We start from the raw sequence: 20,937 nt of genomic DNA, 5'->3' as shown, positions 1-20,937 counted from the left end.
GTAACTTTCTGTCATGTAATCATGAACTTTCCACATGCATCGGACATTTATACTGAAGCATACAGCCCCAGCGTTTCGCCTAAGCCTTTCAAATTGGTCCGACTGGGTTGCTCCAATCGCCATGATAATGATTTCATGTTTCTGACGAATGTAATCAATCAACATCATAGGTAGCTGGAATACGATGGACCGTATCCTACCTATCACAGAGCATGGAGCAACTCCGAGCTGTGTATACTGCCGTCAGAAATGTTCTTGACATACAGATATTTAGCAAAGTCACAATGGGATATTAGAAAAACGAAATGGCATTCTTGCATCACAAACACCTAGCGGTTCATCCTAACCCGGTCTGTGGACACCACGAAGTACACATGAGAGAAGAAATCAGAAGCTGATTGACTCCACAGTATTGGGCATCCCTTTGGCGTGAAAGGGCATTTTGATTCCAGCTCGGTGTGAATTGAAATGAGAAACTCAGGGTTCGTGTGGTATCAACTCATGCCAACGGGAATTTTGGGCACCACATCACCGCTACATCATGTTTCGACTCGCTCTAACCTTCCATCTCACAACGACATTGGCGAACCAAAGGTGTCGCCAACACCCTTGATGACACCTGTAGTTGATCACAGACTGTGGGGTTCTACAGTACCCTCTACCTTGTCCATTATCAAAACCCTGAGATCGGTTGTCCTTTTTCAATTTTGTGGTTTGTGTAACGGTCATGACCAGCATGCATAAGTATTCCAAGCCCTTTCCTGTTGAGCTATCCGCGTCCCATTTCCCCAACTCCTCTATGTATCCCAAAGTGATTACCACTTTGTTAATACCTTTACTTGTTACCTGATTTCACTGCCCCCACAACTATGGCGCCCGCCTCAGTCATGCCCCTCATGTCCAACCTCCACACCCTTGGAGGGTTAGGTGTGGGCTCCCAGCGAGCCTCAGGGATCCTCGAACATGGAATCATGACAGCCGGTAGTACGTCCCAACGGGAAGTGGGCCAAGGGAAGACCCGCTCGGACTCCCTAGCCATGGAGACGTCCGCACTCTCGAGAGCCGTGTATGCCCTCAAACGGCGCAGCGACAGCGAGCTGGGATCCGGCATCTCCAGCCAGATCATGAGTGAGAGCCATGTCTCGATCCTGGACTGGATCGGAGTCCAGCGCATGAGCCACCTGCCTGCCGAGGGCAGCAGTTACGACAAGGTGCTGGCTTGGACTCAGCTCTTTGTCGAGAGACTTCACTCCTTCGAGCTCGCCATTGAGAAGTTCGCCGGCGATAGTAGCTTAGCTACTCAACTGGCCTATGGCTACTGTGCTATCCTGTTGAAGGTCAGTATCTCGCAACTCTGTTTATGCCAACTCACTGATATAATGTACACCAATTTAGTTGGGCAAAGACAACGCCTCGGCCCTGACGACCTCTCTTGGCTTCTTCTACAGCATCTCTGGTAACCTCGTCGATCTTCTGGAGCGCGCCGAGATGTTCCAAGCATCACACGATATCAGAGGGCATCTGGTGCTCGCTATGACGGACCTCGTGACCCTGGTGGCTAGCATCGCAACGCATTTCTACAAGGCCATCCGCAGCTCCTCCACCGACTCCACCTCAATCAACATCTACAGCACGTTTGCTGAGCAGATCAGCACGTTCCAGGACCGGTGCGACAAGATCGCCGAGTCCATGTGGCGCCACCAATTGCTTGCTCACGGCATGAGTGCCGATAAAGGTCTGTCAATTGAACATACACGAGGGGATAATACACTGACGGTGCCCGTAACACAGTTTCTGATGTCAAGTCCGTCCAGTCCTGGCTAGCTCCCGAGGATCGCGTCTTGAACAACGCCGCTGGCGGCGGCGGGGCTGCGCTCCTGGCCCAGGACCGAGAAGAGCTGACCTGTCTCTGGGCTGGCCCCCATCTGACGCGTTTCCTGCGAGGAGACAACAAGGTACTTTCCATCAGCGGCAAGCCCGGATGCGGGAAGACCGTTGCCTCGTCCGTCATTGTCGACTATCTGCAGCGGCCTATTTCGGGATCTCACTATGACGCCCTGTACATTCCAATCGGTACGTATTCTCGACCTCTAGCATCCGACCCTGGTGGCTTATCTGACAACGACTTCTTGTATGTAGATAGCAATGTGCCCGTCGAGACTGCGACGCGGGCCGTCGCCAAGGCCATCATGAGCCAGCTACTTGTGAAGCGCATCGGCAACACCCAGCTCCTGCAGATTCTGTCGGATGCGTGCAAGACATGCCAGACAGTCGCCAACTCCGATGAGTACGACAACACCGTCTGGTCGGCCCTAGGGCGCGCTCTGGGCGCTGCCCTCCCCGGGGCCAAAGAGCTGGTCCTCGTCGTCGACGGCATTGATGACGCAGCATGCGACGAGAAATCCATGTTCCGGCGTCTCGTCAGCGCCGTCGCCCAGGGCAGCAACACCCAGCTCATCACGTTGGGGAGAGCCAAGTTTGAGGGCACGGGACAGTCGAGTCTGCAGATCACCGACGGCCTCATCTTCGACGACATCATGGCCGTTGTCAGGAGCCACTTTGATTCCGACGCGGAGTTCAGCTCCATGTCCGACTTCGATCAAGAGACCATCATTTCCCAGATTACGGAGGCCTCTGCCGGCTCCTTCCTCTGGGCAAAGATGGCCACAAAGCGCCTGCGCCGCGCCGTCGGCCTGGACAAGTTCCGTGCGGCTGTGGCCGCGGCGGTCAAGTCGAAGCCCACCATCACGGACCTCGTCCAGCAAACCGTACACACGACTAGCGTGTCCGACGAGGCAAGGCACATGCTGCTGTGGCTTGCCACCGCCGAGCGACCCCTATCCGTGAAGGAACTCGCCACGCTGTCGTGCATCCAGGCCGACAAGGGCACCATCTCGGATGCGCACGTCGACGTGCTGGCAACCCTGAAGCACGTACAGGGTCTCGTCTGCCTGCAGCAAGGCCTCATGAGCATCCGCCACGGCCTCGTCCGCGCGTCCTTACGTGAGCTGCAGGCTAAGGGAGAACTGGTCTCTACAGTCACAGACGCTCAAGCCGATCTGGCCACTCGCCTGCTGTTTTACATCAAGACGGTGACGCCCGAGCAGCACGGCCCGTCCGCCGATCTGCTCAACGACCACGACCGCGCCCAGCTGCTCAACCGGTTCCCGTTGCTCGACTTCGCTGTCCGCCACTGGCCGGTCCACTTGATCAAGTCTACCACCTTCGCGAAGGGAGGCTACACCGAAACAGCCAAGACCTTCAGCAAGGTGTTCCCAACCACGGTGACCTCGCTGCGTCTGCAAGCCACTCTCTGGCAATACTGTCCCGCCCCATTGCTGCTGGCGTACCACACCACTGTTACCATGATCTACCGCGAATGCTTCACGGTTAAGAGCCCATTGACGCTGCAGTGCATCATCTATCTGGCCATTTTGCATCGTCAGATTGGCAGATTCGAAGAAAGCGCGTCCTTTTTCTTCGAGGCTGCCTCGTTGAGTAGCAAGCGGCAACCCGCGGATCAGGAGTTGACGATCCAGATGGCCGATACCTACATTCAGATGACTGACGGCAAGGTTTCGACCACCCGGACGGAGTTCATGAAGAAACGGGAAGAGACTCTCTCCATCCTGGTCGAGTGCTACACCGTCAAATTCGGCCAGGCGTCAAGCCAGGTCGTCGGTACGCTCCGCCGCCTATCTGAGCACTACCGCTCCACCAAGGAAACCAACAAGTATGAACAGATCACCAAGTCAATCCAAACCCGCATGAGAATCGACTCCGAGTCAGGGGAAATCTCAGGGACCGATCGCGACCTCCGGGTCCAGTTGAAGGGCCCAAAGGAGGTCGATACAGCCGAGGAGGGCGACTTGTTGCTCCTGGACATTGAGGAGCGCGATGAAAAGATCGTGCATTCCAGAGACTTCACTAAAAGAGGCTCAGAGATGCGTCTCGGAAGGCCGTATCGATGCTGCCGAAAAATGCTATCTCGAAGCATGGCAGCGAGCCAGTCACGAGCACAGTCTTCATCGGTCCGACATGACAACGGAAAAGAGCATTCAGGCACTGCTGAGATATTCCCAGTTTTTGCAGTCGCAGAAGAGAACCACGGAGGCATCAGCCCTTCTCGTCGGCATCTGCGAGGAGTACAGCAGCGAGTCGGCTTCGCGACTCACCGAGACTTCTGCATCGCTTCTAGCCCAAGTTTCCAACGTCGCCAAGTCGATGGGCCTCTCGTCGGTGTCGCTGGCCGTCTCCAAGCTTTGCATGCAGCACTACCGCGCCACCAACCGCACCCAGACCTCGGCCTACAAGGAGGCCGCGGAGAGCGTGCAGACAATCACGCAGGAGATATTCAAGTCGAGCAACTCGTCCCAGACGATGGCGTCGGAGAAGACTCTCGAAGAGACGGTGTACGAATATGCCGGGTCTATCTCCACTATGCGTTCGACGACATTTGCGTCGATCAACAGCCTCATCTCCCTCCACGTGTCGCAACGTAGATGGCTAGACGCCTGTCGCTTCATCAAGAAAGTGCTTTTGGGCATCTGGCCATCGTTCTTCTCTTTCAATGTACAGGACGTCCTTCTCGTCCAAGAGCATACCGAAAACGGCGTAGGTCTCGTCGAGCGATTGGCGGAGCTGTATTCATCACGTCGACGCCAGATCGAAGAGGAAGATATCCGCGTCCGCCTCTACCGCTCTCTGCGATCGGGCCGTGAGGTGAACGACAAGCTGCGGGAGCGCGTCACCCAGGAGCTACTGTCTTTCTACAGCAAGACCTCCAAGAACGAGTCTGGCATAGCGATCCGTCAGGAGGTACTCGACGATTTGATTGCCTACCATGGCGAGCAGCACCCCACGGTCATCAAGGCCCTCTGGGAGCTGGCCGAGCTTACTCGGCCACGTCCGGCCTCGATTGAGTATTACCAGACCATCATCCGCATCCTCAACGGGAACAGCAAGACCAGCAAGCCTGAGGCCCTGAAGCCTATGATCTTCGTCGCAACCGAGCTGTGGAGCAAGGGCGCTTTTACCGAAGCCTTGCCGTACTACAAGACCTTCTTCAACACCTTCTTCACTGCGCCCAAGTCAAGCCCCATATTCCAAGATCAGAAGCTGGTTCGCGAATGCTTCGACCACTACCTCGGATGCATGCGCCACAGCAGGACTTCTTTCACTCTTCTCCACAAGATAACAACCGAATACCATACTCAGTGTCAAACCATTTACGGTGCTTCGACGTCCATCGCGGTACAAGCCAAGCTTACACTGTCCAAGCTGTGTCAGGAGTCGAAGGCCACCGAGGCACAAGCTATGATGTTGTTCGAAGAACTTGTCAAGACCGGGTCAAAAGAGATTGACCTTCAAGAGATCTCATCTACTCTGGAAATCATGCAAGAGGAGCAGGCGGCCATCATCATGGAACACTCCTCATCGTCCAGCTCAACTGCCATCTCGTCTGCACAAGTTGACCGAGCCGTTACCGTGCTACACAAACGCTTCAGTTCGGCGCGAGAAACGCACGGTTGGGCCCATGAGGAGTCGCTCACGCAGCTTTCCGAGCTCGTCCGCTTCCAATCCAAGCAGAAAGACCAGTCTGAGACGGTGTCTCGCGAGCTCAAGGAGGCGACCACCAACATCTTGTCCACTGAGAAGTCTTCGACCCGGCTCGCCGCTGCTGCGTCCACTATAGCCTCCAGCTACATGTCCAGCAACATGGTGAGCCAGGCTACCGAGCTCACAGATGAGCTTTACCGACAGGTGTTGATGAAGGACACTTCCAATGTCAAGACCAGCGGGTTCGACTTGTCTTCCTGCGGCCGTGAGAGCCTCATTTTCATCGCCCAGCTGGAGTACAGCCTCCGCCGCAGCGCGGCAACCTTGACGGAGATCATGGCGGCGCTTTCCACACAGTACGCCTACTTCGAGGAGCTCGGAACCCTGTTCCAGTCGAAGTCCACCAACTTCCTGGCGGTGTCCAAAACCGTTGCGCGAATCCACCAGAACCTGAGAAGCTCTGGCCGGCTCCGGGCCTCCGCACGCGTCTTCCACCAGTATGTCTCTTGGGCTGCCAGCACCCAGTCAAGCTTCGTAGAGCAGGCCAAGATGTCGCCTGCCCAGATCGAACTATTCCTGCAGGCTATCCTGGGACACATGGGCACGCACGAGTCTCACGATATGATCCGCACCGCTGGTATCATCGGTAACACCAGACTGGTGGAGCTGCTCGACGATCAGAACTATGACATGGCCTGTGACCTTGCCATGGCGTGGTTCAAGTTCATCGCCGTGAAGCCGGAGTCGTACCGCACCCCCGTCATCGCGAAGCTCGTGTTGACTATGGGCATCCAGCTCGGCAGCCGCGCCACGGACGACGGCACCAAGATGAGCCCCGACGCGCGCGCAGGTCTCCTCAAAACGTCCGGGACGATCCTCGACGATGTCCTGCGGGTGCTGATGGACGAAACCAACGTGAACCTAGCCCGGCTGGACCCGGCGCACCTGGACCAGCTGGTGTCGCTGCTCGGCGCGCAGGAGAATTACGCGAAGCTGGCGCAGCTGCTGACGGTGCTGTGGCAGAGCCGCGAGGTGCAGCAGGAGTGGGACCCGGTCGTGGCCTTCACGCTGGCGCGGCGGTACATCCTGGCGCGCTACGTCGTCGGCGACTCGCGCGCCGCGCTGCGCATCGCCGAGCACATCGTCTACAACTGCCGGCGCGTGCACGGGCTGTGCCACCCCGCGACGCTCGAGATGGCCGTGCTGCTGTCGCAGCTGTACTCGAGCGTTGCGCAGCGGCACCAGAAGCTGGCCAACGGCAGCGGCAGCGCCAACGGCAACGGCAACATGGCGGGCCGCTACTACCGCAAGAGCGCCGCGATCCACGAGGATGTCCTGCGCAGCCTGACGGACCCGGCCTACACCAGCATGGACGGCGGCTCGCTGTACGACGCCATGGAGAACGGCAGCAGCCACGGCAGCAACGGCAGCAGCAGCCCCAGCAGCCCCACCGAGACGGGCTTCATGCACTCGGTGCTGCTGCACCCCGACGCCCAGCAGCAGCCGCATCGCGGCGGGAGGGAGCACCACTCGGACGGGCAGGTGGCACGGCGACACCTGGGTCTGCTGAAGCTTGCGCTCGAGCGCGCGGGCGACTGGCCAAAGGGCTACGCGGAGTACGAGCGGCTCAACGCCGACGTGTTCGCGCAATACTCGGCCGACCTGGCAGACGTCGGCGGCGTCGAGAAATGGGACCTCTCGGGGTTTGGTAATGGGCGGGCGGAGTCGGACGAGGACCTGGTGCGGGCGACGGACTTGAAGAGTTGGCAGCTGCTGTTGGATACCTCGGGGCGAACCTACAGCAACGGCGGAGAGCAGGATTGAGGAGAGGGTCCACTGGGAAGTAATAGAGACAGATAGTAGCTATTGATTGAATGGAACTCTTGACGCCGAAGTCTTTCTTCGTCAGTGCTCGGAAAGTGGAATAACACAGACAATACGGCATCACCCAAGGCCCCCAGGCCTACTACTTCCGCGACCTCTGCGCCTCCCCTTTTCTTCATTCCATCGGGGTAACTTATTCCCATGTCCTATTATGGAATTTGAGATCTTGGTCTTTCCATCACACTCGTAACAAGGATTCAAAGAGCCAACTGAACTTGCCCAATCGTGTATCGGGTTGCATGCGGCACCGAATTCTACTGTCGGGGTCCAATACAAGCCCGAATCCCCGCCCTTTGCTAGGGGAAACTCGGAGGAACTGCGTAGCGGCCAATCGGAAAATTACGGGTTTCCTAGAATCTGTACGGCCAATTCCGTGGTTTGTAAGTCCCAGGAACTGTGCCCCCGGAACACCACCTAAGTACCCAGCCTCGTGGACATGGACATGACGGTACTCGTTCTCACGGCATAGCGTTCAAAAGATTGTAATAGGCGCGTTTCTAATTGCCGTACCACTCAAACGTCTACTCAAAGATATATAAATGCTATCGCCATCTATCCTTCAGAGAAATTCCTGTGGTATTACACTCAAACATTTTCATCTCAAGCTTTGGAGGCTCATTCTCTATTACTTCGCTGCTTCATTTCACACTTTCCATCATGGATGGTTCTGACAAGCTTTTTCAAGCCATCATCGTCGGCGGTGGCCCCGTCGGGCTTACCCTTGCCCACACATTGGACCAAGCCGGCATTGACTATCTTATCCTCGAAGCCCGAGATACCGTTTTAGCCGAAGAGGGAGGTGCGTTTACATACCTGATCACCCACATATGCCAGCATTGCTGGGGCCTGTATAGTTAAAAGCTGACAATGTTCTTTCGTTCCTTGCCGCACTAGCCAGTCTTGTTCTAACGCCCAATACTCTCCGCGTATACGCTCAACTCGGCATTCTTGAGGACGCATTAAAGGCTGGTGCGCCAATTGGCACTACCCACGTTACAACATGGGCCGGCAAACCTACCAGAAATTCCGCCATTCTCTCTGCCCGGTCACAGGAAAGGTAATTCCGCCCCAGTGCCCCTCCGCCTCAGTCTAAAGTCGCTGCCAGTGGGAAAACTGCGAGCCCACAATCTCTAACGCTCGAATAGTCATGGTGTAAGAGCCCATGCCTACCACCGCCTCCACGTTATGCAGGTGCTCTACGAGACCTTGGCCCCCGCCTCGAAGCAGAAGATTCTCACAGGCAAAAAAGTGGTTGATATCCAGACGACCCGCGACGGAGTACAAGTCCACTGCCTTGACAACACTACGTATGAAGGCTCTATCGTCATCGGTGCTGATGGCGTCCATAGTAAGACCCGTGGCTTCATGCGGTCTATGGCGCTTGCGGCTGGAGCAGACCCGGCAACGGTGAATCCTGAGAAACCACTAATTGCCTCCTATCGGTGCATGGTAAGTACACTCGCAACATATCACTGCGCCGCTCCTTCCAGCCACCCAACTAGCATCATAGTCTCCAGAATGGTACTCTACCCCGTTACTAATCGCTTTCTATCCAGTGGGGCACTTTCCCTACCCCAGCTGGCTCCCTCCCGGGCGACGCGGACAACTGCCACGGCCCCAAGCAGTCGGCCTCGATCATCCACGGCAAAGACTGGTCCTGGTTCTTCATGTACGAGTGCCTAGACGAGCCGACGCAAGCCCGGCGGGACTACACCGCGGCCGACATGGAGGCGTTCGCGGGGCGTCTAGGCGAGATGCACGTGTCGCCGACGCTGCAGTTCAAGACCGTCTGGGCAGCGCGCTTCCCCGGGTGCGCCGGCATGTCGAATCTCCCGGAGGGCGCCGTCGCGCACTGGAGCTGGGGCCGCGTGGTGCTGGCCGGCGACGCGGGCTGGAAGGTGACGCCCAACATGGGCATGGGCTACAACAGCGGCGTGCAGTGCGCCGTGGCGCTGACCAACGCGCTGCACGAGCTGGTGCACGGGCGCGGCGTCGCGCGGCCCAGCACGCGCGAGCTCGAGGGGGCGTTCGTCGCCTACGCGGCGCGCAGGCAGGACCGCGTTACGGACCTGACCATGAGCCTGTCCCGCATGGCGACGCGGCAGACCACCTGGCCGACGACTACCAACGCCTACACGTGGCGGGCCTATCAGTTTCTAGACTGGCTGAACACGCTCGTCCCCGGCTTAGAAGGGCTTCTTTATACACACGTTATTTCGAATATCATGCGGTCGGGCATGGTGCTGGACTTTGTACATGGGGTCGAAGAGCCCTTTGCGGGGACTGTTCCATGGACACACCTTTTCCACACGGAGCCTGCGAAGTCTTGATGCATTCAGATCTCCAGAGGCGGGTTGGAGAAAGGGGGTTAAAGGCAATTTATGGGTGTATCACACGTAGTGATCAGGGGTATTTTCTTTTTTATCTTTTCCTCCGATCTAAAATGTAACTAGACGTACGGGTGCGCTCAAGGTTGTGAATGCACTGTCAATCATGCCGTAATAGAGTGGAATTCCACTCTTACCAAAATCCTGCCTCAGAACCACGTTGGAGAACATTGGTATGTAATGAGTTATCTCTTCGAATATATGAGCACTGCAGGAGTAATATTGAGAGTGATACATCTTGTGGCCCTCGCCATTAAATGATTGACGTCCACCAATGTTGAACTGAATAGCTAAACTACCCAATCTATGAAGCTTGAGCGATGCCCCTATCCATACTTCAGCACCAAGTTTGAGCGACTGCGCAACAGCACAAGGAGCCTCAATATTGTTGACGTCATTTTGGAATCCTGCTGACCTAACCTGCACACATACGTCGATGACGTGCTCCAGTTCATTCGAACTCTTCTTTCTGCAGTAACCACCGAGATGTTTCGTCTCCACGACCGTCAGCTTCGGCCGCTTGCAAACTGAAACTTCGTTAACCAACCTGACCATGAATGACTTAGAAGGTCGACTCGCACATGTTTAGTGCACTGTATGACTTCCAATCAACCACTTCGACGCTCCTAGGACACTATCATGGCTAGGCTGGCTAGGAGCAGTCTCTTTTCAGGGGCCACACAGTCGGCCTTTTGACATCCACATTACTGTTTAACGAATGCAACGATTGAGCCAAATAGTCTACAGCTGTATTTTACATGATGCCAGTAGAATCAGTTGATAAGTAGGTCAACCTGTATCAGCTTACGGATCTGTGACTACCAAGCAATCACCCATTGCATATTCAGACGCAACGGAGGGATGGCCAGTACAGCACTGCTGAGCCTGCATCACCTTGTGTAGGTATATATCCCATAGTGCTCAACCACGCGATGACTTATGATTGCACCCTAGCCTTGTCATATCGACGACGCGGAATGGGATCAGTATCCTATAAATTCCAGGCCTGTTCCAACCAAAGCATCCATTTCTCTCTCGTGTATCACAACATTGAAACCCTCGCATTAGCAACTCCAGCAAATAGCAAACTATCACAACACTTATTTACAATACATCAAATCACGACAGCGACAATGAGCAATTCTCAGGGAGGCCAGCCCGGTGGGGGTGGAACCAACCTCGGAAGTGTGTAAGTATATTCACCAGTTGACTCTGCTTTGTGGGAGACCACACAAACCCAAGAGAGGCGACTACTTACCCTTAACAGGCAAGGTGACCAGTCGAGCAATCTCCCGGCCATGAGCTCGGGCAACCCGGCAGGCACCGGTCTCAACCCAGGAGCAGGCGGTGCGCCGGCGACCTTGCAGCCTTCCGCCCAGGTATCTGGCCCCAGTGGTAGCAGCCCATCTCAGTGGGTTCCCCGTTGATAGGTGATCGACGATGGTATCAAAGCCTACAGGTTTCTGGAGGTAGAAGGAGTAGAGAGACTGAGGGTTGAGGTTGGTTGAGGCTAGATCTCAAGAGATTCAGATGTAACTCAATGAGAAGTATAACATATGACGGGATCTTTCCTGTGTAACATCGTTGCTCTGCTCCACCGTACACTGTGCATGGCATCCAAGCGTGTGATAAGGTCCTATCTCTAAAACATATAACCGTGTTAAATGATAATATCTATACATCTGAGATCTGGTGTGGACACAAGAACTCGGCACCCATATAGTACGGGACGACCAACCGGAACTATTCCGGGACCTGAGGACCCCTGAACGCCGAGGGGGACCGATATGACTAGTCACATCAAGCTTCGTGGGCACGAGCAGAACACGAGGTCGTACGTTGAGAATACCATCCAGCCAGGGGGTGATCGGCGGAGTATCCCGCCCCCATTTTTTCCATCGGACATCTTACTTCAATCGAGCTTGGCCGCTCCGGAACCCACCCCATTAATGCTCCGCTGCAAGGTGCGTCTCGTCGTCTAGTCCCGGGCTCCAGCTGCTTAGTGCCGGGCCTCCGAGCCAATCGTACGTCTTTGCACGACCCAGAATGGCCGCGACGAAGCCACGTTCCGCGTTTCACACCGCCCGCTGCTGCACATGCGATACCCGCATCATGCAGTGAGAACCTTTTTATTACCTCAGACCCGACGCCAGAAACACTCAGACTTATCAAGCCATTCCCTCTCTTCTCTCTTTCCTCTCCCGATACTAGACAACTGATCCTCATCCAAAAGAAAGACCCTCACCACATTCATTGTATTGTTCATAGCTACAGCGGGAAACACACAACACCTATCAAAATGTCTCAAATTCTCTCCTACATGGATGCCTCGGCAACCTACACCATCCCCTCCCGCCCCCTGACCTGGCTGATCACCGGCTGCTCGTCGGGCTTCGGGCTCGCCCTCGCGCGGCTGGTGCGGTCGCAAGGCCACCGGGTGATCGCGACGTCGCGCAACCCGGCCAAGACTCCCGACCTCGTGGCCGAGTTCTCCGCCGAGGGCCACCACCGGTGGGAGACGCTGGACGTCGACGCGCCGGACTGCGGGGCGCTGATCCAGCGGCTCGAGGAGCAGGAGGGCGTGCAGGTCGACGTCCTGGTCAACAACGCCGGCTGGGCCCTCTACGGCGTCGCCGAGCACTTCTCCGAGGACGAGGTCCGCCGCCAGTTCGAGACCCTGCTCTTCGCGCCCTTCCGCCTCACCCGCGCCGCCATGCCCTACATGCGCGCCCGCAAGTTCGGCATCGTCGTCAACGTCAGCTCCGCCTCGGGCTTGGCGGCGATCCCGTCCATGTCCATTTACGGCGGCGCCAAGGCCGCTCTGGATGGTAAGCAGCAAGCCCCCACCCCGACTCACCCTCATTTGCTTTCCTTTCCTCGCTCTTGTCTTGGAGATATTTATCCTGGGCCCATGCAACGAGAAAACCCATTACCGCACACGTAGAAAGACAAAACTGACCTGCCCCCTAGCCGTCATGAGGACCTTCGCCCTCGAAGTCAAGGACTTCAACGTGCGCATGCTGAACGTGAACCCGGGCACGTTCGACACGGGCATGCTGCACCAACTCCAATACCAGGCGGCGACGCCCGACCCGGCGTACGCCGCGACCAACACGGGCAAGATGCTGGCGTTCATGCAGTCGGGCGAGGGCGAGGCGCGCGGCGATATGCACAAGGGCGTGCGGGCCATGTACGACGTCGTCATGGGCGCCGGCCCCCACAAGGACCACCTCGGCGAGCCGCAGCTGCCCCTCGGCGCCGGCGCCGCCTACTTCGTCGCGCGCCAGGCCGCCCAGGCCCAGCAGACGCTCGCCGCGTTCGGGGAGCTGAGCAAGAGCTGCGACAAGCCGGAGCCCGAGGCGTAAGGGGAGAAGAGGAGGAAACGGAGATAGGCTTGTATTGGGTGGATGTGGCATCGTTATCTAATAATAAAGTAAAATAAGGTCTACTAAGAGCATTGCCATTATAATACATCCTCCTCGTACCGTGAGAATGCATATGGTAGTGGTGTAGTCTCATCGTCTAAACGCATTGCGAGTACCCTAGTACAAAGTCAGCAACGATCGCAAAGAGGATGGTCGAAACGAGGTGGTGGAGCGGGTCTACTTACATTCGTTTGAGGCCTTGCAAGTGAACGGCGAGGCGCATGTCTTGCAGCCAGTGTAGCCCTAATGCCATGCATGATTAGCAGGGGAGATCTCTCGTATACGATCAATGTCAAACACTTACTTGTCCACCGCACTGAGCCCACTGGGCCGCTGCGCACCCACCGCTACCGCCGCCGTTGCCGTTGGTAGGGCTAGCAGTGGGTGCAGCAGTCGTAGTAGTCGCAGGGGTGCCGGGGTTCGAGCCGCCTCCTCCACCCTATAGAACCGACTTATTCAGCATACAACTCTACCTGAAGTGCTTGGGAGACAGAGTCCTCGACTTACGATAATGCCGAACCACTTCAAGTCCTCCTCGCCCTGGACGGGCACCGTGTGCCCGATGCTCGGGCAGTAGATGCCCTGCAGGCGGTCGCCGAAGACGTACTTGGTGCACTGCTGGATCGGGGTGCGGTCGAGGGTCTGGGTGGGGGCCTGGTAGTTGTAGCCGTCGACGCCGGCCCACTCCTTGATGGTCTCGTTGTAGTTCTGGGGGTACAGCGTCGTGTCGCTGCCGCCGTGGTAGATCTGCAGGCGCGGGTACGCCCCCGCGTAGCCCGGGTACATCTTGCGCACCGTCGCCGCCCACTGCTCGGGCGTCGCCCGCGAGTTGCCCTGCGAGCACGTCGAGTTCCACCCGTTGACCGTGCCCGTGTAGAAGCACCCCGCCGGCACGCCGTTGTACACGCTGCCGGCAGCGAACATGTCCGGGTAGGTCGCGGCCATGACGTTCTGGGGAGAAGAGGGACGGCTCGGTTAGCGTTTGGTTTCTATCAAAAACAGAGGAAGAGGCAAGAAAATGCGTACGGTCATCATGGCCCCCGAAGAGCTACCCGTCACGTAGACGCGGCTCGCGTCGGCCCCGTACTTGCCCAACGTGTACGTGACCATGTTGGCGATGGAGTTGCTGTTGGCGCCGCCGTTGTGCGTGAGCGTGGCCGTCGACGAGACGTCCCAGCAGGTGCCCGAGTAGGGCGACTCCGGGTAGATGACGATGAAGCCGTGCTGGTCGGCCAGGCGCGCGTACGGCGTCGACTGGTAGTAGCTCGTGCCCGTGCCCTGGCAGTGGTGGATGGCGACGACGACGGCCGGCTTGGCCGCCACGTTGTTGGGCACGTAGATGAACATCTTGGCGCCCGACGGGTTCGAGCCGAAGCCGTTCACCTGCTGCAGCGAGGCGCGCTTGGCGAGCCGCTGCGGCGCTTCCTCCGCCGCGGCGAGCTGGCAGAGGGCCAGCAGGGAGGCGCTGAACACCGAGAGGAACTTCATCTTGGCGAGGTCGATCAGGGGTGGTGTCGATCTTTGAGTTGATGGGGGATGGGGCAACCGAGATGTCCGTCTGTCTGTCGATCAATGGCCGGGGCTACCGCCCTTTATAGATGCGCACCCAACCCCAGCTTGCCGTGCTAGTTCGGATGGCATGCCTCCGTGATGCAACTCTACCTGGCTAGCCATGCAGGGCCTGGACTCCGCATTTCTCCAGGGGTTGCCAATTTGGAGGGGCCCGATACCCGACTGCCTGCACCGGACCACCGGCGCTGATCATCTGGAAAGGACGCAATCGCCCACCTGCTTTGGCTGGGCTCGTGTCGGCCACACTTTCGTCGTAGCGAGAGCTTGCGATAACAAAGATGTTTAGCGAACGATCAACGAAAGGCCAGAAGTCATATGCTTCCTCACTTGGTATCTGGCGATGTCTCTTGCCTCTTTCGGTGACGCGGAGATTGGAATGTTCTGGCTCCGTGGGTGGTAGTGGTTCGGCCGTGGGGCCACAGGGGATTTTCCGCCAATTGGTCGCTGACAGGCCCCTTGTAAACAATTCCCCGTACGCTAAACCACAAGCGCCCCCCTTGGGACCATGAACTGACCAAGTACGATGGACGCAAGTGTTCTTTCCATCTTGGCCATGCACATCCGGGTGAACGGCTCGATGTCTGCATGTTGGTCATGGTAACAGCCTACCTGGGATGCGTACACATCCCGCGTGTCAGTACCAAGATCACAGACTCAGATGCTCAATCAAGCCATGCTCGTGCGAAGAACGAAAGACGAAGCAGATTTGAATGCGTGAGTAAGGGGTATCATTATAAATGTTCTAATGTCCAATCTACTTATATGCAATGCCCGTACTCGTAAATGCTAGATGGCGTGATTAAAATGGTAAAAGTATATGAACAGATCAGAGTGGCGGGCCTCCCAGTAACCTAGACGGTCTCCTTCTCGGCTTTCGCTCCGTTGGCAGCGGCCGCCTCCTCGTTTTGGCGGTCCGTGGGCTGGAGAGACTTCAAGCCCGTCTTGTGCTCCTTGTGCTCCTTGCTCAGCTTCTTCTGGCCGATGAGGGGGCTGAGAAGCAGGCCCAGGGCGGCGAAGCACGTGTACATGATGTACATGGTCTGCAAGCTGTTCCAGTACGCACCCTTGGCGACGCGGCCCGGCTCGCCTTGCAGAGCAGCCACGACGGCGACGTTGCCGCCCGCCGAGCCGCCGGAGAGCTGGTCGGCGAGCTGCGGGCCCAGCGCCGCGAGCAGCTGCGGCCGCTGCTTCTGCATCTGGTTCTGGAATACGACGCCACCGATGACGACCGAGATGGACGTGGCAAGCTGGCGCACGAATCCGAAGGCCGACGTGGCCGACGCGATGTTGCGCGGCTCGACCGAGGACTGCAGCGCGATGAGCGGCGACTGGAAGTTGGGGCCCGTGCCGATGCCGGCGATGATCTGGAAGATGATGATCTTGGCCCAGTTGTAGCTGGCGTCGAGGTCGATAAACAGGCCGAAGCCCAGCGTCATGACGGCCATGCCGAAGATGATGGGCGGCAGGTACTGGCCCGTCTTCTTCATCCATACGCCGGTGCCGGCCGAGACGAAGGACAGCGAGAGGGCGTAAGGCAGGATGTAGACGCCCGAGAGCAGGGCGTCGGCGCCGAGCACGGCCTGGAAGTAGAGCGGTAGGTAGTACGAACCCGAGATGAAGCAGTAGCCGTGGCAGAAGCTGACGGCGAAGGCGGCCACGTTGGCGCGGTTCTTGAACAGCGACAGCGGGATGACTGGGTACTTGGCGACGCGCGTCTCGACGATGAAGAACAGGGCGATGGTCACGAGGCCGAACACGATGAGGCAGATGACGGCCGCCGACTTCCAGGGGTACATGACGTCGCCAAACTCCAGGCCGAATAGGAACATGAGGGTACCGCCGATGATCAGCAGACTGCCGAGCCAGTCGATGGCGGCGAGACCCTCGCGCAGGGGCGTCTTGGGGTTGTGCAGCTTAAGCACGAAGACGAGGATGAGGAAGCCGGCGGCCGAAATGGGCAGGTTGACGTAGAAGCACCAGCGCCAGGTGACTTTGGAGGTGAACACACCACCCTAGTAAATGTCAGTCATGATGACGCCAGTAGACATTAGGTTTGGATAAACTTACCAAGACAGGGCCAATTGCCGACGCAATAGCCCACACCATACCCAGCACACCGTAGTAGATGCCGCGAGTGCGCATGGAGAAGAGATCGCTAATGCAGATGTTGACGAGGACGACGATACCCCCGCCGCCGGCGCCCTGGATGGCACGGGCGGCGATGAGCATGCCCATGCTGTTAGCAAGGGCGCAGATGAGCGAGCCGATCCAGAAGATGGCGACGGCGCCCAGCAGCAAAGCCTTGCGGCCGAAGATGTCGCTCAGCTTGCCCCACGACGGCACCAGCGCCGCGTTGGCCAGCAGGTAGGCGCTGCCGACCCAGGTGTAGCCGACGGGCGACGCGAACTCCTGCACGATGGTCGGCACCGCCGTCGCCACGATGGTCACGTCCAGGGCCGCCAGGAACAGGGCCGAGCACAGCGCCAGCATGATCAGCGTCGTCTCCAGCTTCGTGCGCCCGGCCTCGGGGGGCTCGGTGCTGCTCGGCGGTGGGACGCCGCCACCACCACCGGGCGGCGAGGTGGTTGTGTCGTCATTCGGCGAGACATTGTTTCGCCCGCCCGCGCCCGTCGCCGGGACGTCCGTGCTGGCATGTTGCTGGGTGCTGTGGTGATTATGGTTTGCGCCGCGCTCCTGCTGGATGCTTGGCGATGAATTGGTGGTTGCTGCTTTCGCAGGGTCTACGGTGGCAGCATTTGCCCCACCATGCTCGCCTTCGTGCAGCGTGTCGGAAGTGTCCGACGCTGCGTCACGGACCATAATGGTGGCTTGTTTCTAGGCTTGCGGGAATGACTGCAGAAATAGGTGGTGATGTATGACAAAGTGTTCCAAAATGGGTAGTAGAAATATATACTTATACATATAGGTATGTGTGAATACAATAACAAGAAGATGCAGGGACGGACCGAAGTGAAGGGTAGCAGTGAACCGACAATTAAGAAAATATTTTACGCGTTTCTTTCCTCCTGGACTATCGTCGTAGTGGGTTCTGGACCCTGGCCTAGTGGCTGTTTTCCGGGGTTTCGTAGATTTGCGGCTGCCCAAGTCCTTACCCGGAGGGCGAAGCAGATTGCGGCCAGGAATCGATGATGCCATGACCTGCCAAATGGTGTGTGCGTGACGATGCAGTCCTTTGCTCCCTGCCTATACGCGATTGGACTGAGGACGATTGATGCAGCAAGGTTGTTACAAATTGCAAGGCCATCTTTCGGCAGATGGCAGTCGTCGTCGTCCATTGATCGCTGTTCCTTCCCCGGCTTTCTTTCTTGAAATGCACTGCAACCCATATCCACCTGCCACCCAATAAACACCGGTTATCGACATGAACAACCTATTAGTTTCTGTGTCGCTATTTCTGACACTCGGCTCGGCCCTCGGAAAGTATAATTAAATTGAACATTACTCGCTCTTACGCATACTCATACTGACCTGGCGCACATTGACTCCAGCCACCAGCCAACTTGATCATTCTCGTTCAAAGACCCGTCAAACGTCAAAGACGTTTGACGGCGTTGTGCTAAGATAATGGTAGCGCCGGAGACAACATTATGCGGCAAGCCGAGAGCGAAAACGCCGAGCTCCGAAGCCTCCCCCAACTGGCGCCTTGCTCGGAATTACGTGCATAGTCCCGTCACTCGACAATGGCGAATTGCTTCTGAGCTTATATGTCGAGTACACCCGCGCCATTTGATAAATGTATGGGTATGTGGTTTTTTGCGTCTCCCATACCAGGTGACCGCGTTATATGATGCCTGCCATACAGCTGTGAAGGCAGTTTTACAGGCTTAGGGATGATTACCTACCCAAATAAGACCGTGGCTACTACTAATAAGTCTAAAAACTGTAATTTTCATCTCACCTTACAATCAATTATTCAGTTGTGCAGTTGTGCATGCATACAGCCTTTCATATGTAGCACGGCTGTAGCAAAACCAATGGCGAGTAACACGACGGCGTTCTGGGCGTCAGCGTTGCAGTGATGCTCTTTGCGCAATTGAGCAGTGACGGCGTGTACGTTGGATTGGCTTGTAGGTCACCCCCGCATCTCTGGAATTTCTTACCCTCCTCAACTTCCCCCTGACGAGGCGTGCCAGATCAGCTAGCCTGTCTTGGACTCTCCAGTGCTTCAGAGCCCCTAAGCCCTAATAAACCCATTTCCAGTCCTTCTTTTCTTTTTCAAATTGGACGATGGGGAAAAAGGCGAAGAACAAAAGTACTTTTTTTTCCCTGTTCCGGCTCGCCCAGCAAAACCATCTCGGCAGCATCAGCGTGCGGCGTCATATCAGCACACCGAACTGGGCAAAAATGAAATCAGGTTGGTCAAGATTCTTCCATCGTCGGCCGCACATGCCCCCGACGGCATCGCATGTACAATCCAACACGCGCTCCTGGATGTGGGCGAGCCCAGAAGCAACAAGCCGCCGCGATACGTTGCCTTGTCCTATGTTTGGGGCAATGCTGAGGACACACGCGAGATAAGACTGAACAGATCAGCGTTTCTCGTCACGCGGAACCTGCACGCGGCGCTGCTGAGGCTTCGAGATGACTCCGTCACCTCCTATCTGTGGATTGACGCCATCTGCATTAACCAGAGGAACGATGTCGAAAAGGCACAGCAGGTCGCGCGCATGGCTGAGATATACGCCAATGCCGAGGACGTGACCTTTTGGCTATCTACCTGGCCTTGTACTCGGATAGAGGATACCGATGGGAAGTCCACGGGGCGCGATCTTGAGCTAGAGCGAAGCCAATGCCGCGTTTGCGGAGTGCTCGCTGGTCTTGAAGATCTAGCCTTAGCGAATTTCGTTCGCGACATTCCTACTCTGGACGTGGATTGCTTGATGGATATACTGCGAAACGCATGGTTCATGAGAGTCTGGACACTGCAAGAATGCACGATCCATCAGCGCGGCAAGATACAGATAGGAAGCCACAGCATGCCCATGGACCTGTTCCTGGACGGGACCTTGAAGCTGTGGGATGCTCTACACCTGTCCCGTCAACTGCCCGAATACCGCGCCCTCGAGTCCATCGCCTCGATACGACATCAACGAACCAATCTGGGGAATAGGAAATTGTCGGGAAGCGACTACGCAGAGACCATCATGATGCTCCTCCAGGCCAGTTCCAACAGAGCCTGCTCTATCCCCCACGACATACTCTATGCTGTTTTCGGCCTCATGGACTCGATGCACCACAGCCCCAACCACCTCCGTCCCAACTATGCGAAGACATTTGAGCGCGTCTGCCACGACTATGCAGTCGAGATATTCACTAACTCGCCGTACGGCCTAAAGTTGCTTGGTTTTGCGAGGAACGAACTACAGGGTGATGTTCCATCCTGGGTCCCCGACTTCCGCTACATCGGAGACATAGCCTTGTCCCTGGTGGACCGAGACGGAGCGACAAGGCTGAGTTCGAACAATCGGCAGCTGCTGTTCGAAGGAGCCAACATAGGGATTTGTGTTTCTTCTCTTGGTGTCGTGACACAGACGACGCATTGGACAGATCACGAGCTCTCGAATTTGGATAGGCTTGCCGAACGTATTGTCGAATTCGAGACCAAAATACTATTTCCGGCCGCTGACATCTCTGATCTGGAGCTCGAGGAACTCTTGGTTAATTTGCTGTCAGCTCATCTGAGCCCGAACGCGGACCTCGAAGAATGCATCCAGGCTTGGCTGACTCTAGCGTCGTGGCCGTCGACGTGGTCTAATCGAGAGACCGAATGCCAGTCCAGGGCCGAACTGCAAACCCTGCTTTTGGGCTCAAAGGCTGCTGAACCGACTTACCAGGCCCTTTCAACCCTACTGGAGTCCGGCTTCCTAGTACTGGACAGCGGCGCGATTGGCAGAGCCATCAACAAGTCAACACAAGTGTTGCCAGATGATACTGCTTGCTATTGCAAGAGAACGGATAGCGTGTTCATACTGCGTTCCAGGCTCGGGACGGTCTCCATACAGGCGTCTGGTAGTATGGAGTTTGAGAGTATGGACACTTTCACGTTTCTATCGGTAGCCGAATTCGGACATGAATTGTGGATGTCACGG

The 20,937-nt window shown here is 56.7% G+C and overlaps 7 protein-coding genes across 7 annotated transcripts; 5 read left to right on the top strand and 2 right to left on the bottom strand.

The window, feature by feature from the left end:
- Positions 1-869: 869 nt before the first annotated feature.
- On the top strand, positions 870-7,383 carry PG998_008711 (NACHT domain protein; the record flags this gene model as incomplete). The annotated part of the gene is given in 4 exon segments (XM_066875527.1): positions 870-1,341; positions 1,406-1,735; positions 1,792-3,908; positions 3,922-7,383. 4 exon segments carry the CDS (start codon positions 870-872, stop codon positions 7,381-7,383), a joined length of 6,381 nt encoding a protein of 2,126 aa, XP_066731472.1.
- A 717-nt stretch (positions 7,384-8,100) lies between these two features.
- Positions 8,101-9,773, top strand: PG998_008710 (FAD binding domain-containing protein; the record flags this gene model as incomplete). The annotated part of the gene is made up of 4 exons (XM_066875526.1): positions 8,101-8,242; positions 8,305-8,500; positions 8,589-8,892; positions 9,000-9,773. The coding sequence occupies 4 exons, from the start codon at positions 8,101-8,103 to the stop codon at positions 9,771-9,773; spliced, it is 1,416 nt and encodes a 471-aa protein (XP_066731471.1).
- Positions 9,774-10,963: 1,190 nt separating this feature from the next.
- PG998_008709 (uncharacterized protein) lies at positions 10,964-11,257 on the top strand (the record flags this gene model as incomplete). Its single annotated transcript, XM_066875525.1, has 2 exons — positions 10,964-11,019; positions 11,098-11,257. The coding sequence occupies 2 exons, from the start codon at positions 10,964-10,966 to the stop codon at positions 11,255-11,257; spliced, it is 216 nt and encodes a 71-aa protein (XP_066731470.1).
- An 872-nt stretch (positions 11,258-12,129) lies between these two features.
- PG998_008708 (short-chain oxidoreductase) lies at positions 12,130-13,195 on the top strand (the record flags this gene model as incomplete). The annotated part of the gene is made up of 2 exons (XM_066875524.1): positions 12,130-12,658; positions 12,801-13,195. The coding sequence occupies 2 exons, from the start codon at positions 12,130-12,132 to the stop codon at positions 13,193-13,195; spliced, it is 924 nt and encodes a 307-aa protein (XP_066731469.1).
- Positions 13,196-13,547: 352 nt separating this feature from the next.
- On the bottom strand, positions 13,548-14,743 carry PG998_008707 (major facilitator superfamily transporter; the record flags this gene model as incomplete). The annotated part of the gene is made up of 3 exons (XM_066875523.1): positions 13,548-13,694; positions 13,763-14,206; positions 14,282-14,743. The coding sequence occupies 3 exons, from the start codon at positions 14,741-14,743 to the stop codon at positions 13,548-13,550; spliced, it is 1,053 nt and encodes a 350-aa protein (XP_066731468.1).
- Positions 14,744-15,678: 935 nt separating this feature from the next.
- PG998_008706 (multidrug resistance protein fnx1) lies at positions 15,679-17,647 on the bottom strand (the record flags this gene model as incomplete). Its single annotated transcript, XM_066875522.1, has 2 exons — positions 15,679-16,839; positions 16,895-17,647. 2 exons carry the CDS (start codon positions 17,645-17,647, stop codon positions 15,679-15,681), a joined length of 1,914 nt encoding a protein of 637 aa, XP_066731467.1.
- Positions 17,648-18,866: 1,219 nt separating this feature from the next.
- On the top strand, positions 18,867-20,861 carry PG998_008705 (heterokaryon incompatibility protein-domain-containing protein; the record flags this gene model as incomplete). Its single annotated transcript, XM_066875521.1, has 3 exons — positions 18,867-18,915; positions 19,049-20,763; positions 20,829-20,861. 3 exons carry the CDS (start codon positions 18,867-18,869, stop codon positions 20,859-20,861), a joined length of 1,797 nt encoding a protein of 598 aa, XP_066731466.1.
- Positions 20,862-20,937: the final 76 nt, after the last annotated feature.

The sequence above is a fragment of the Apiospora kogelbergensis genome (assembly GCF_038363985.1).
Source record: "Apiospora kogelbergensis strain CBS 113332 chromosome Unknown utg000005l_segment0_segment0, whole genome shotgun sequence".
In the NCBI taxonomy this organism is placed as follows: Eukaryota; Fungi; Ascomycota; class Sordariomycetes; order Amphisphaeriales; family Apiosporaceae; genus Apiospora; species Apiospora kogelbergensis.
Note: the sequence above shows the minus strand (reverse complement) of the source record. Positions and strands in the feature narration are given on the sequence as shown.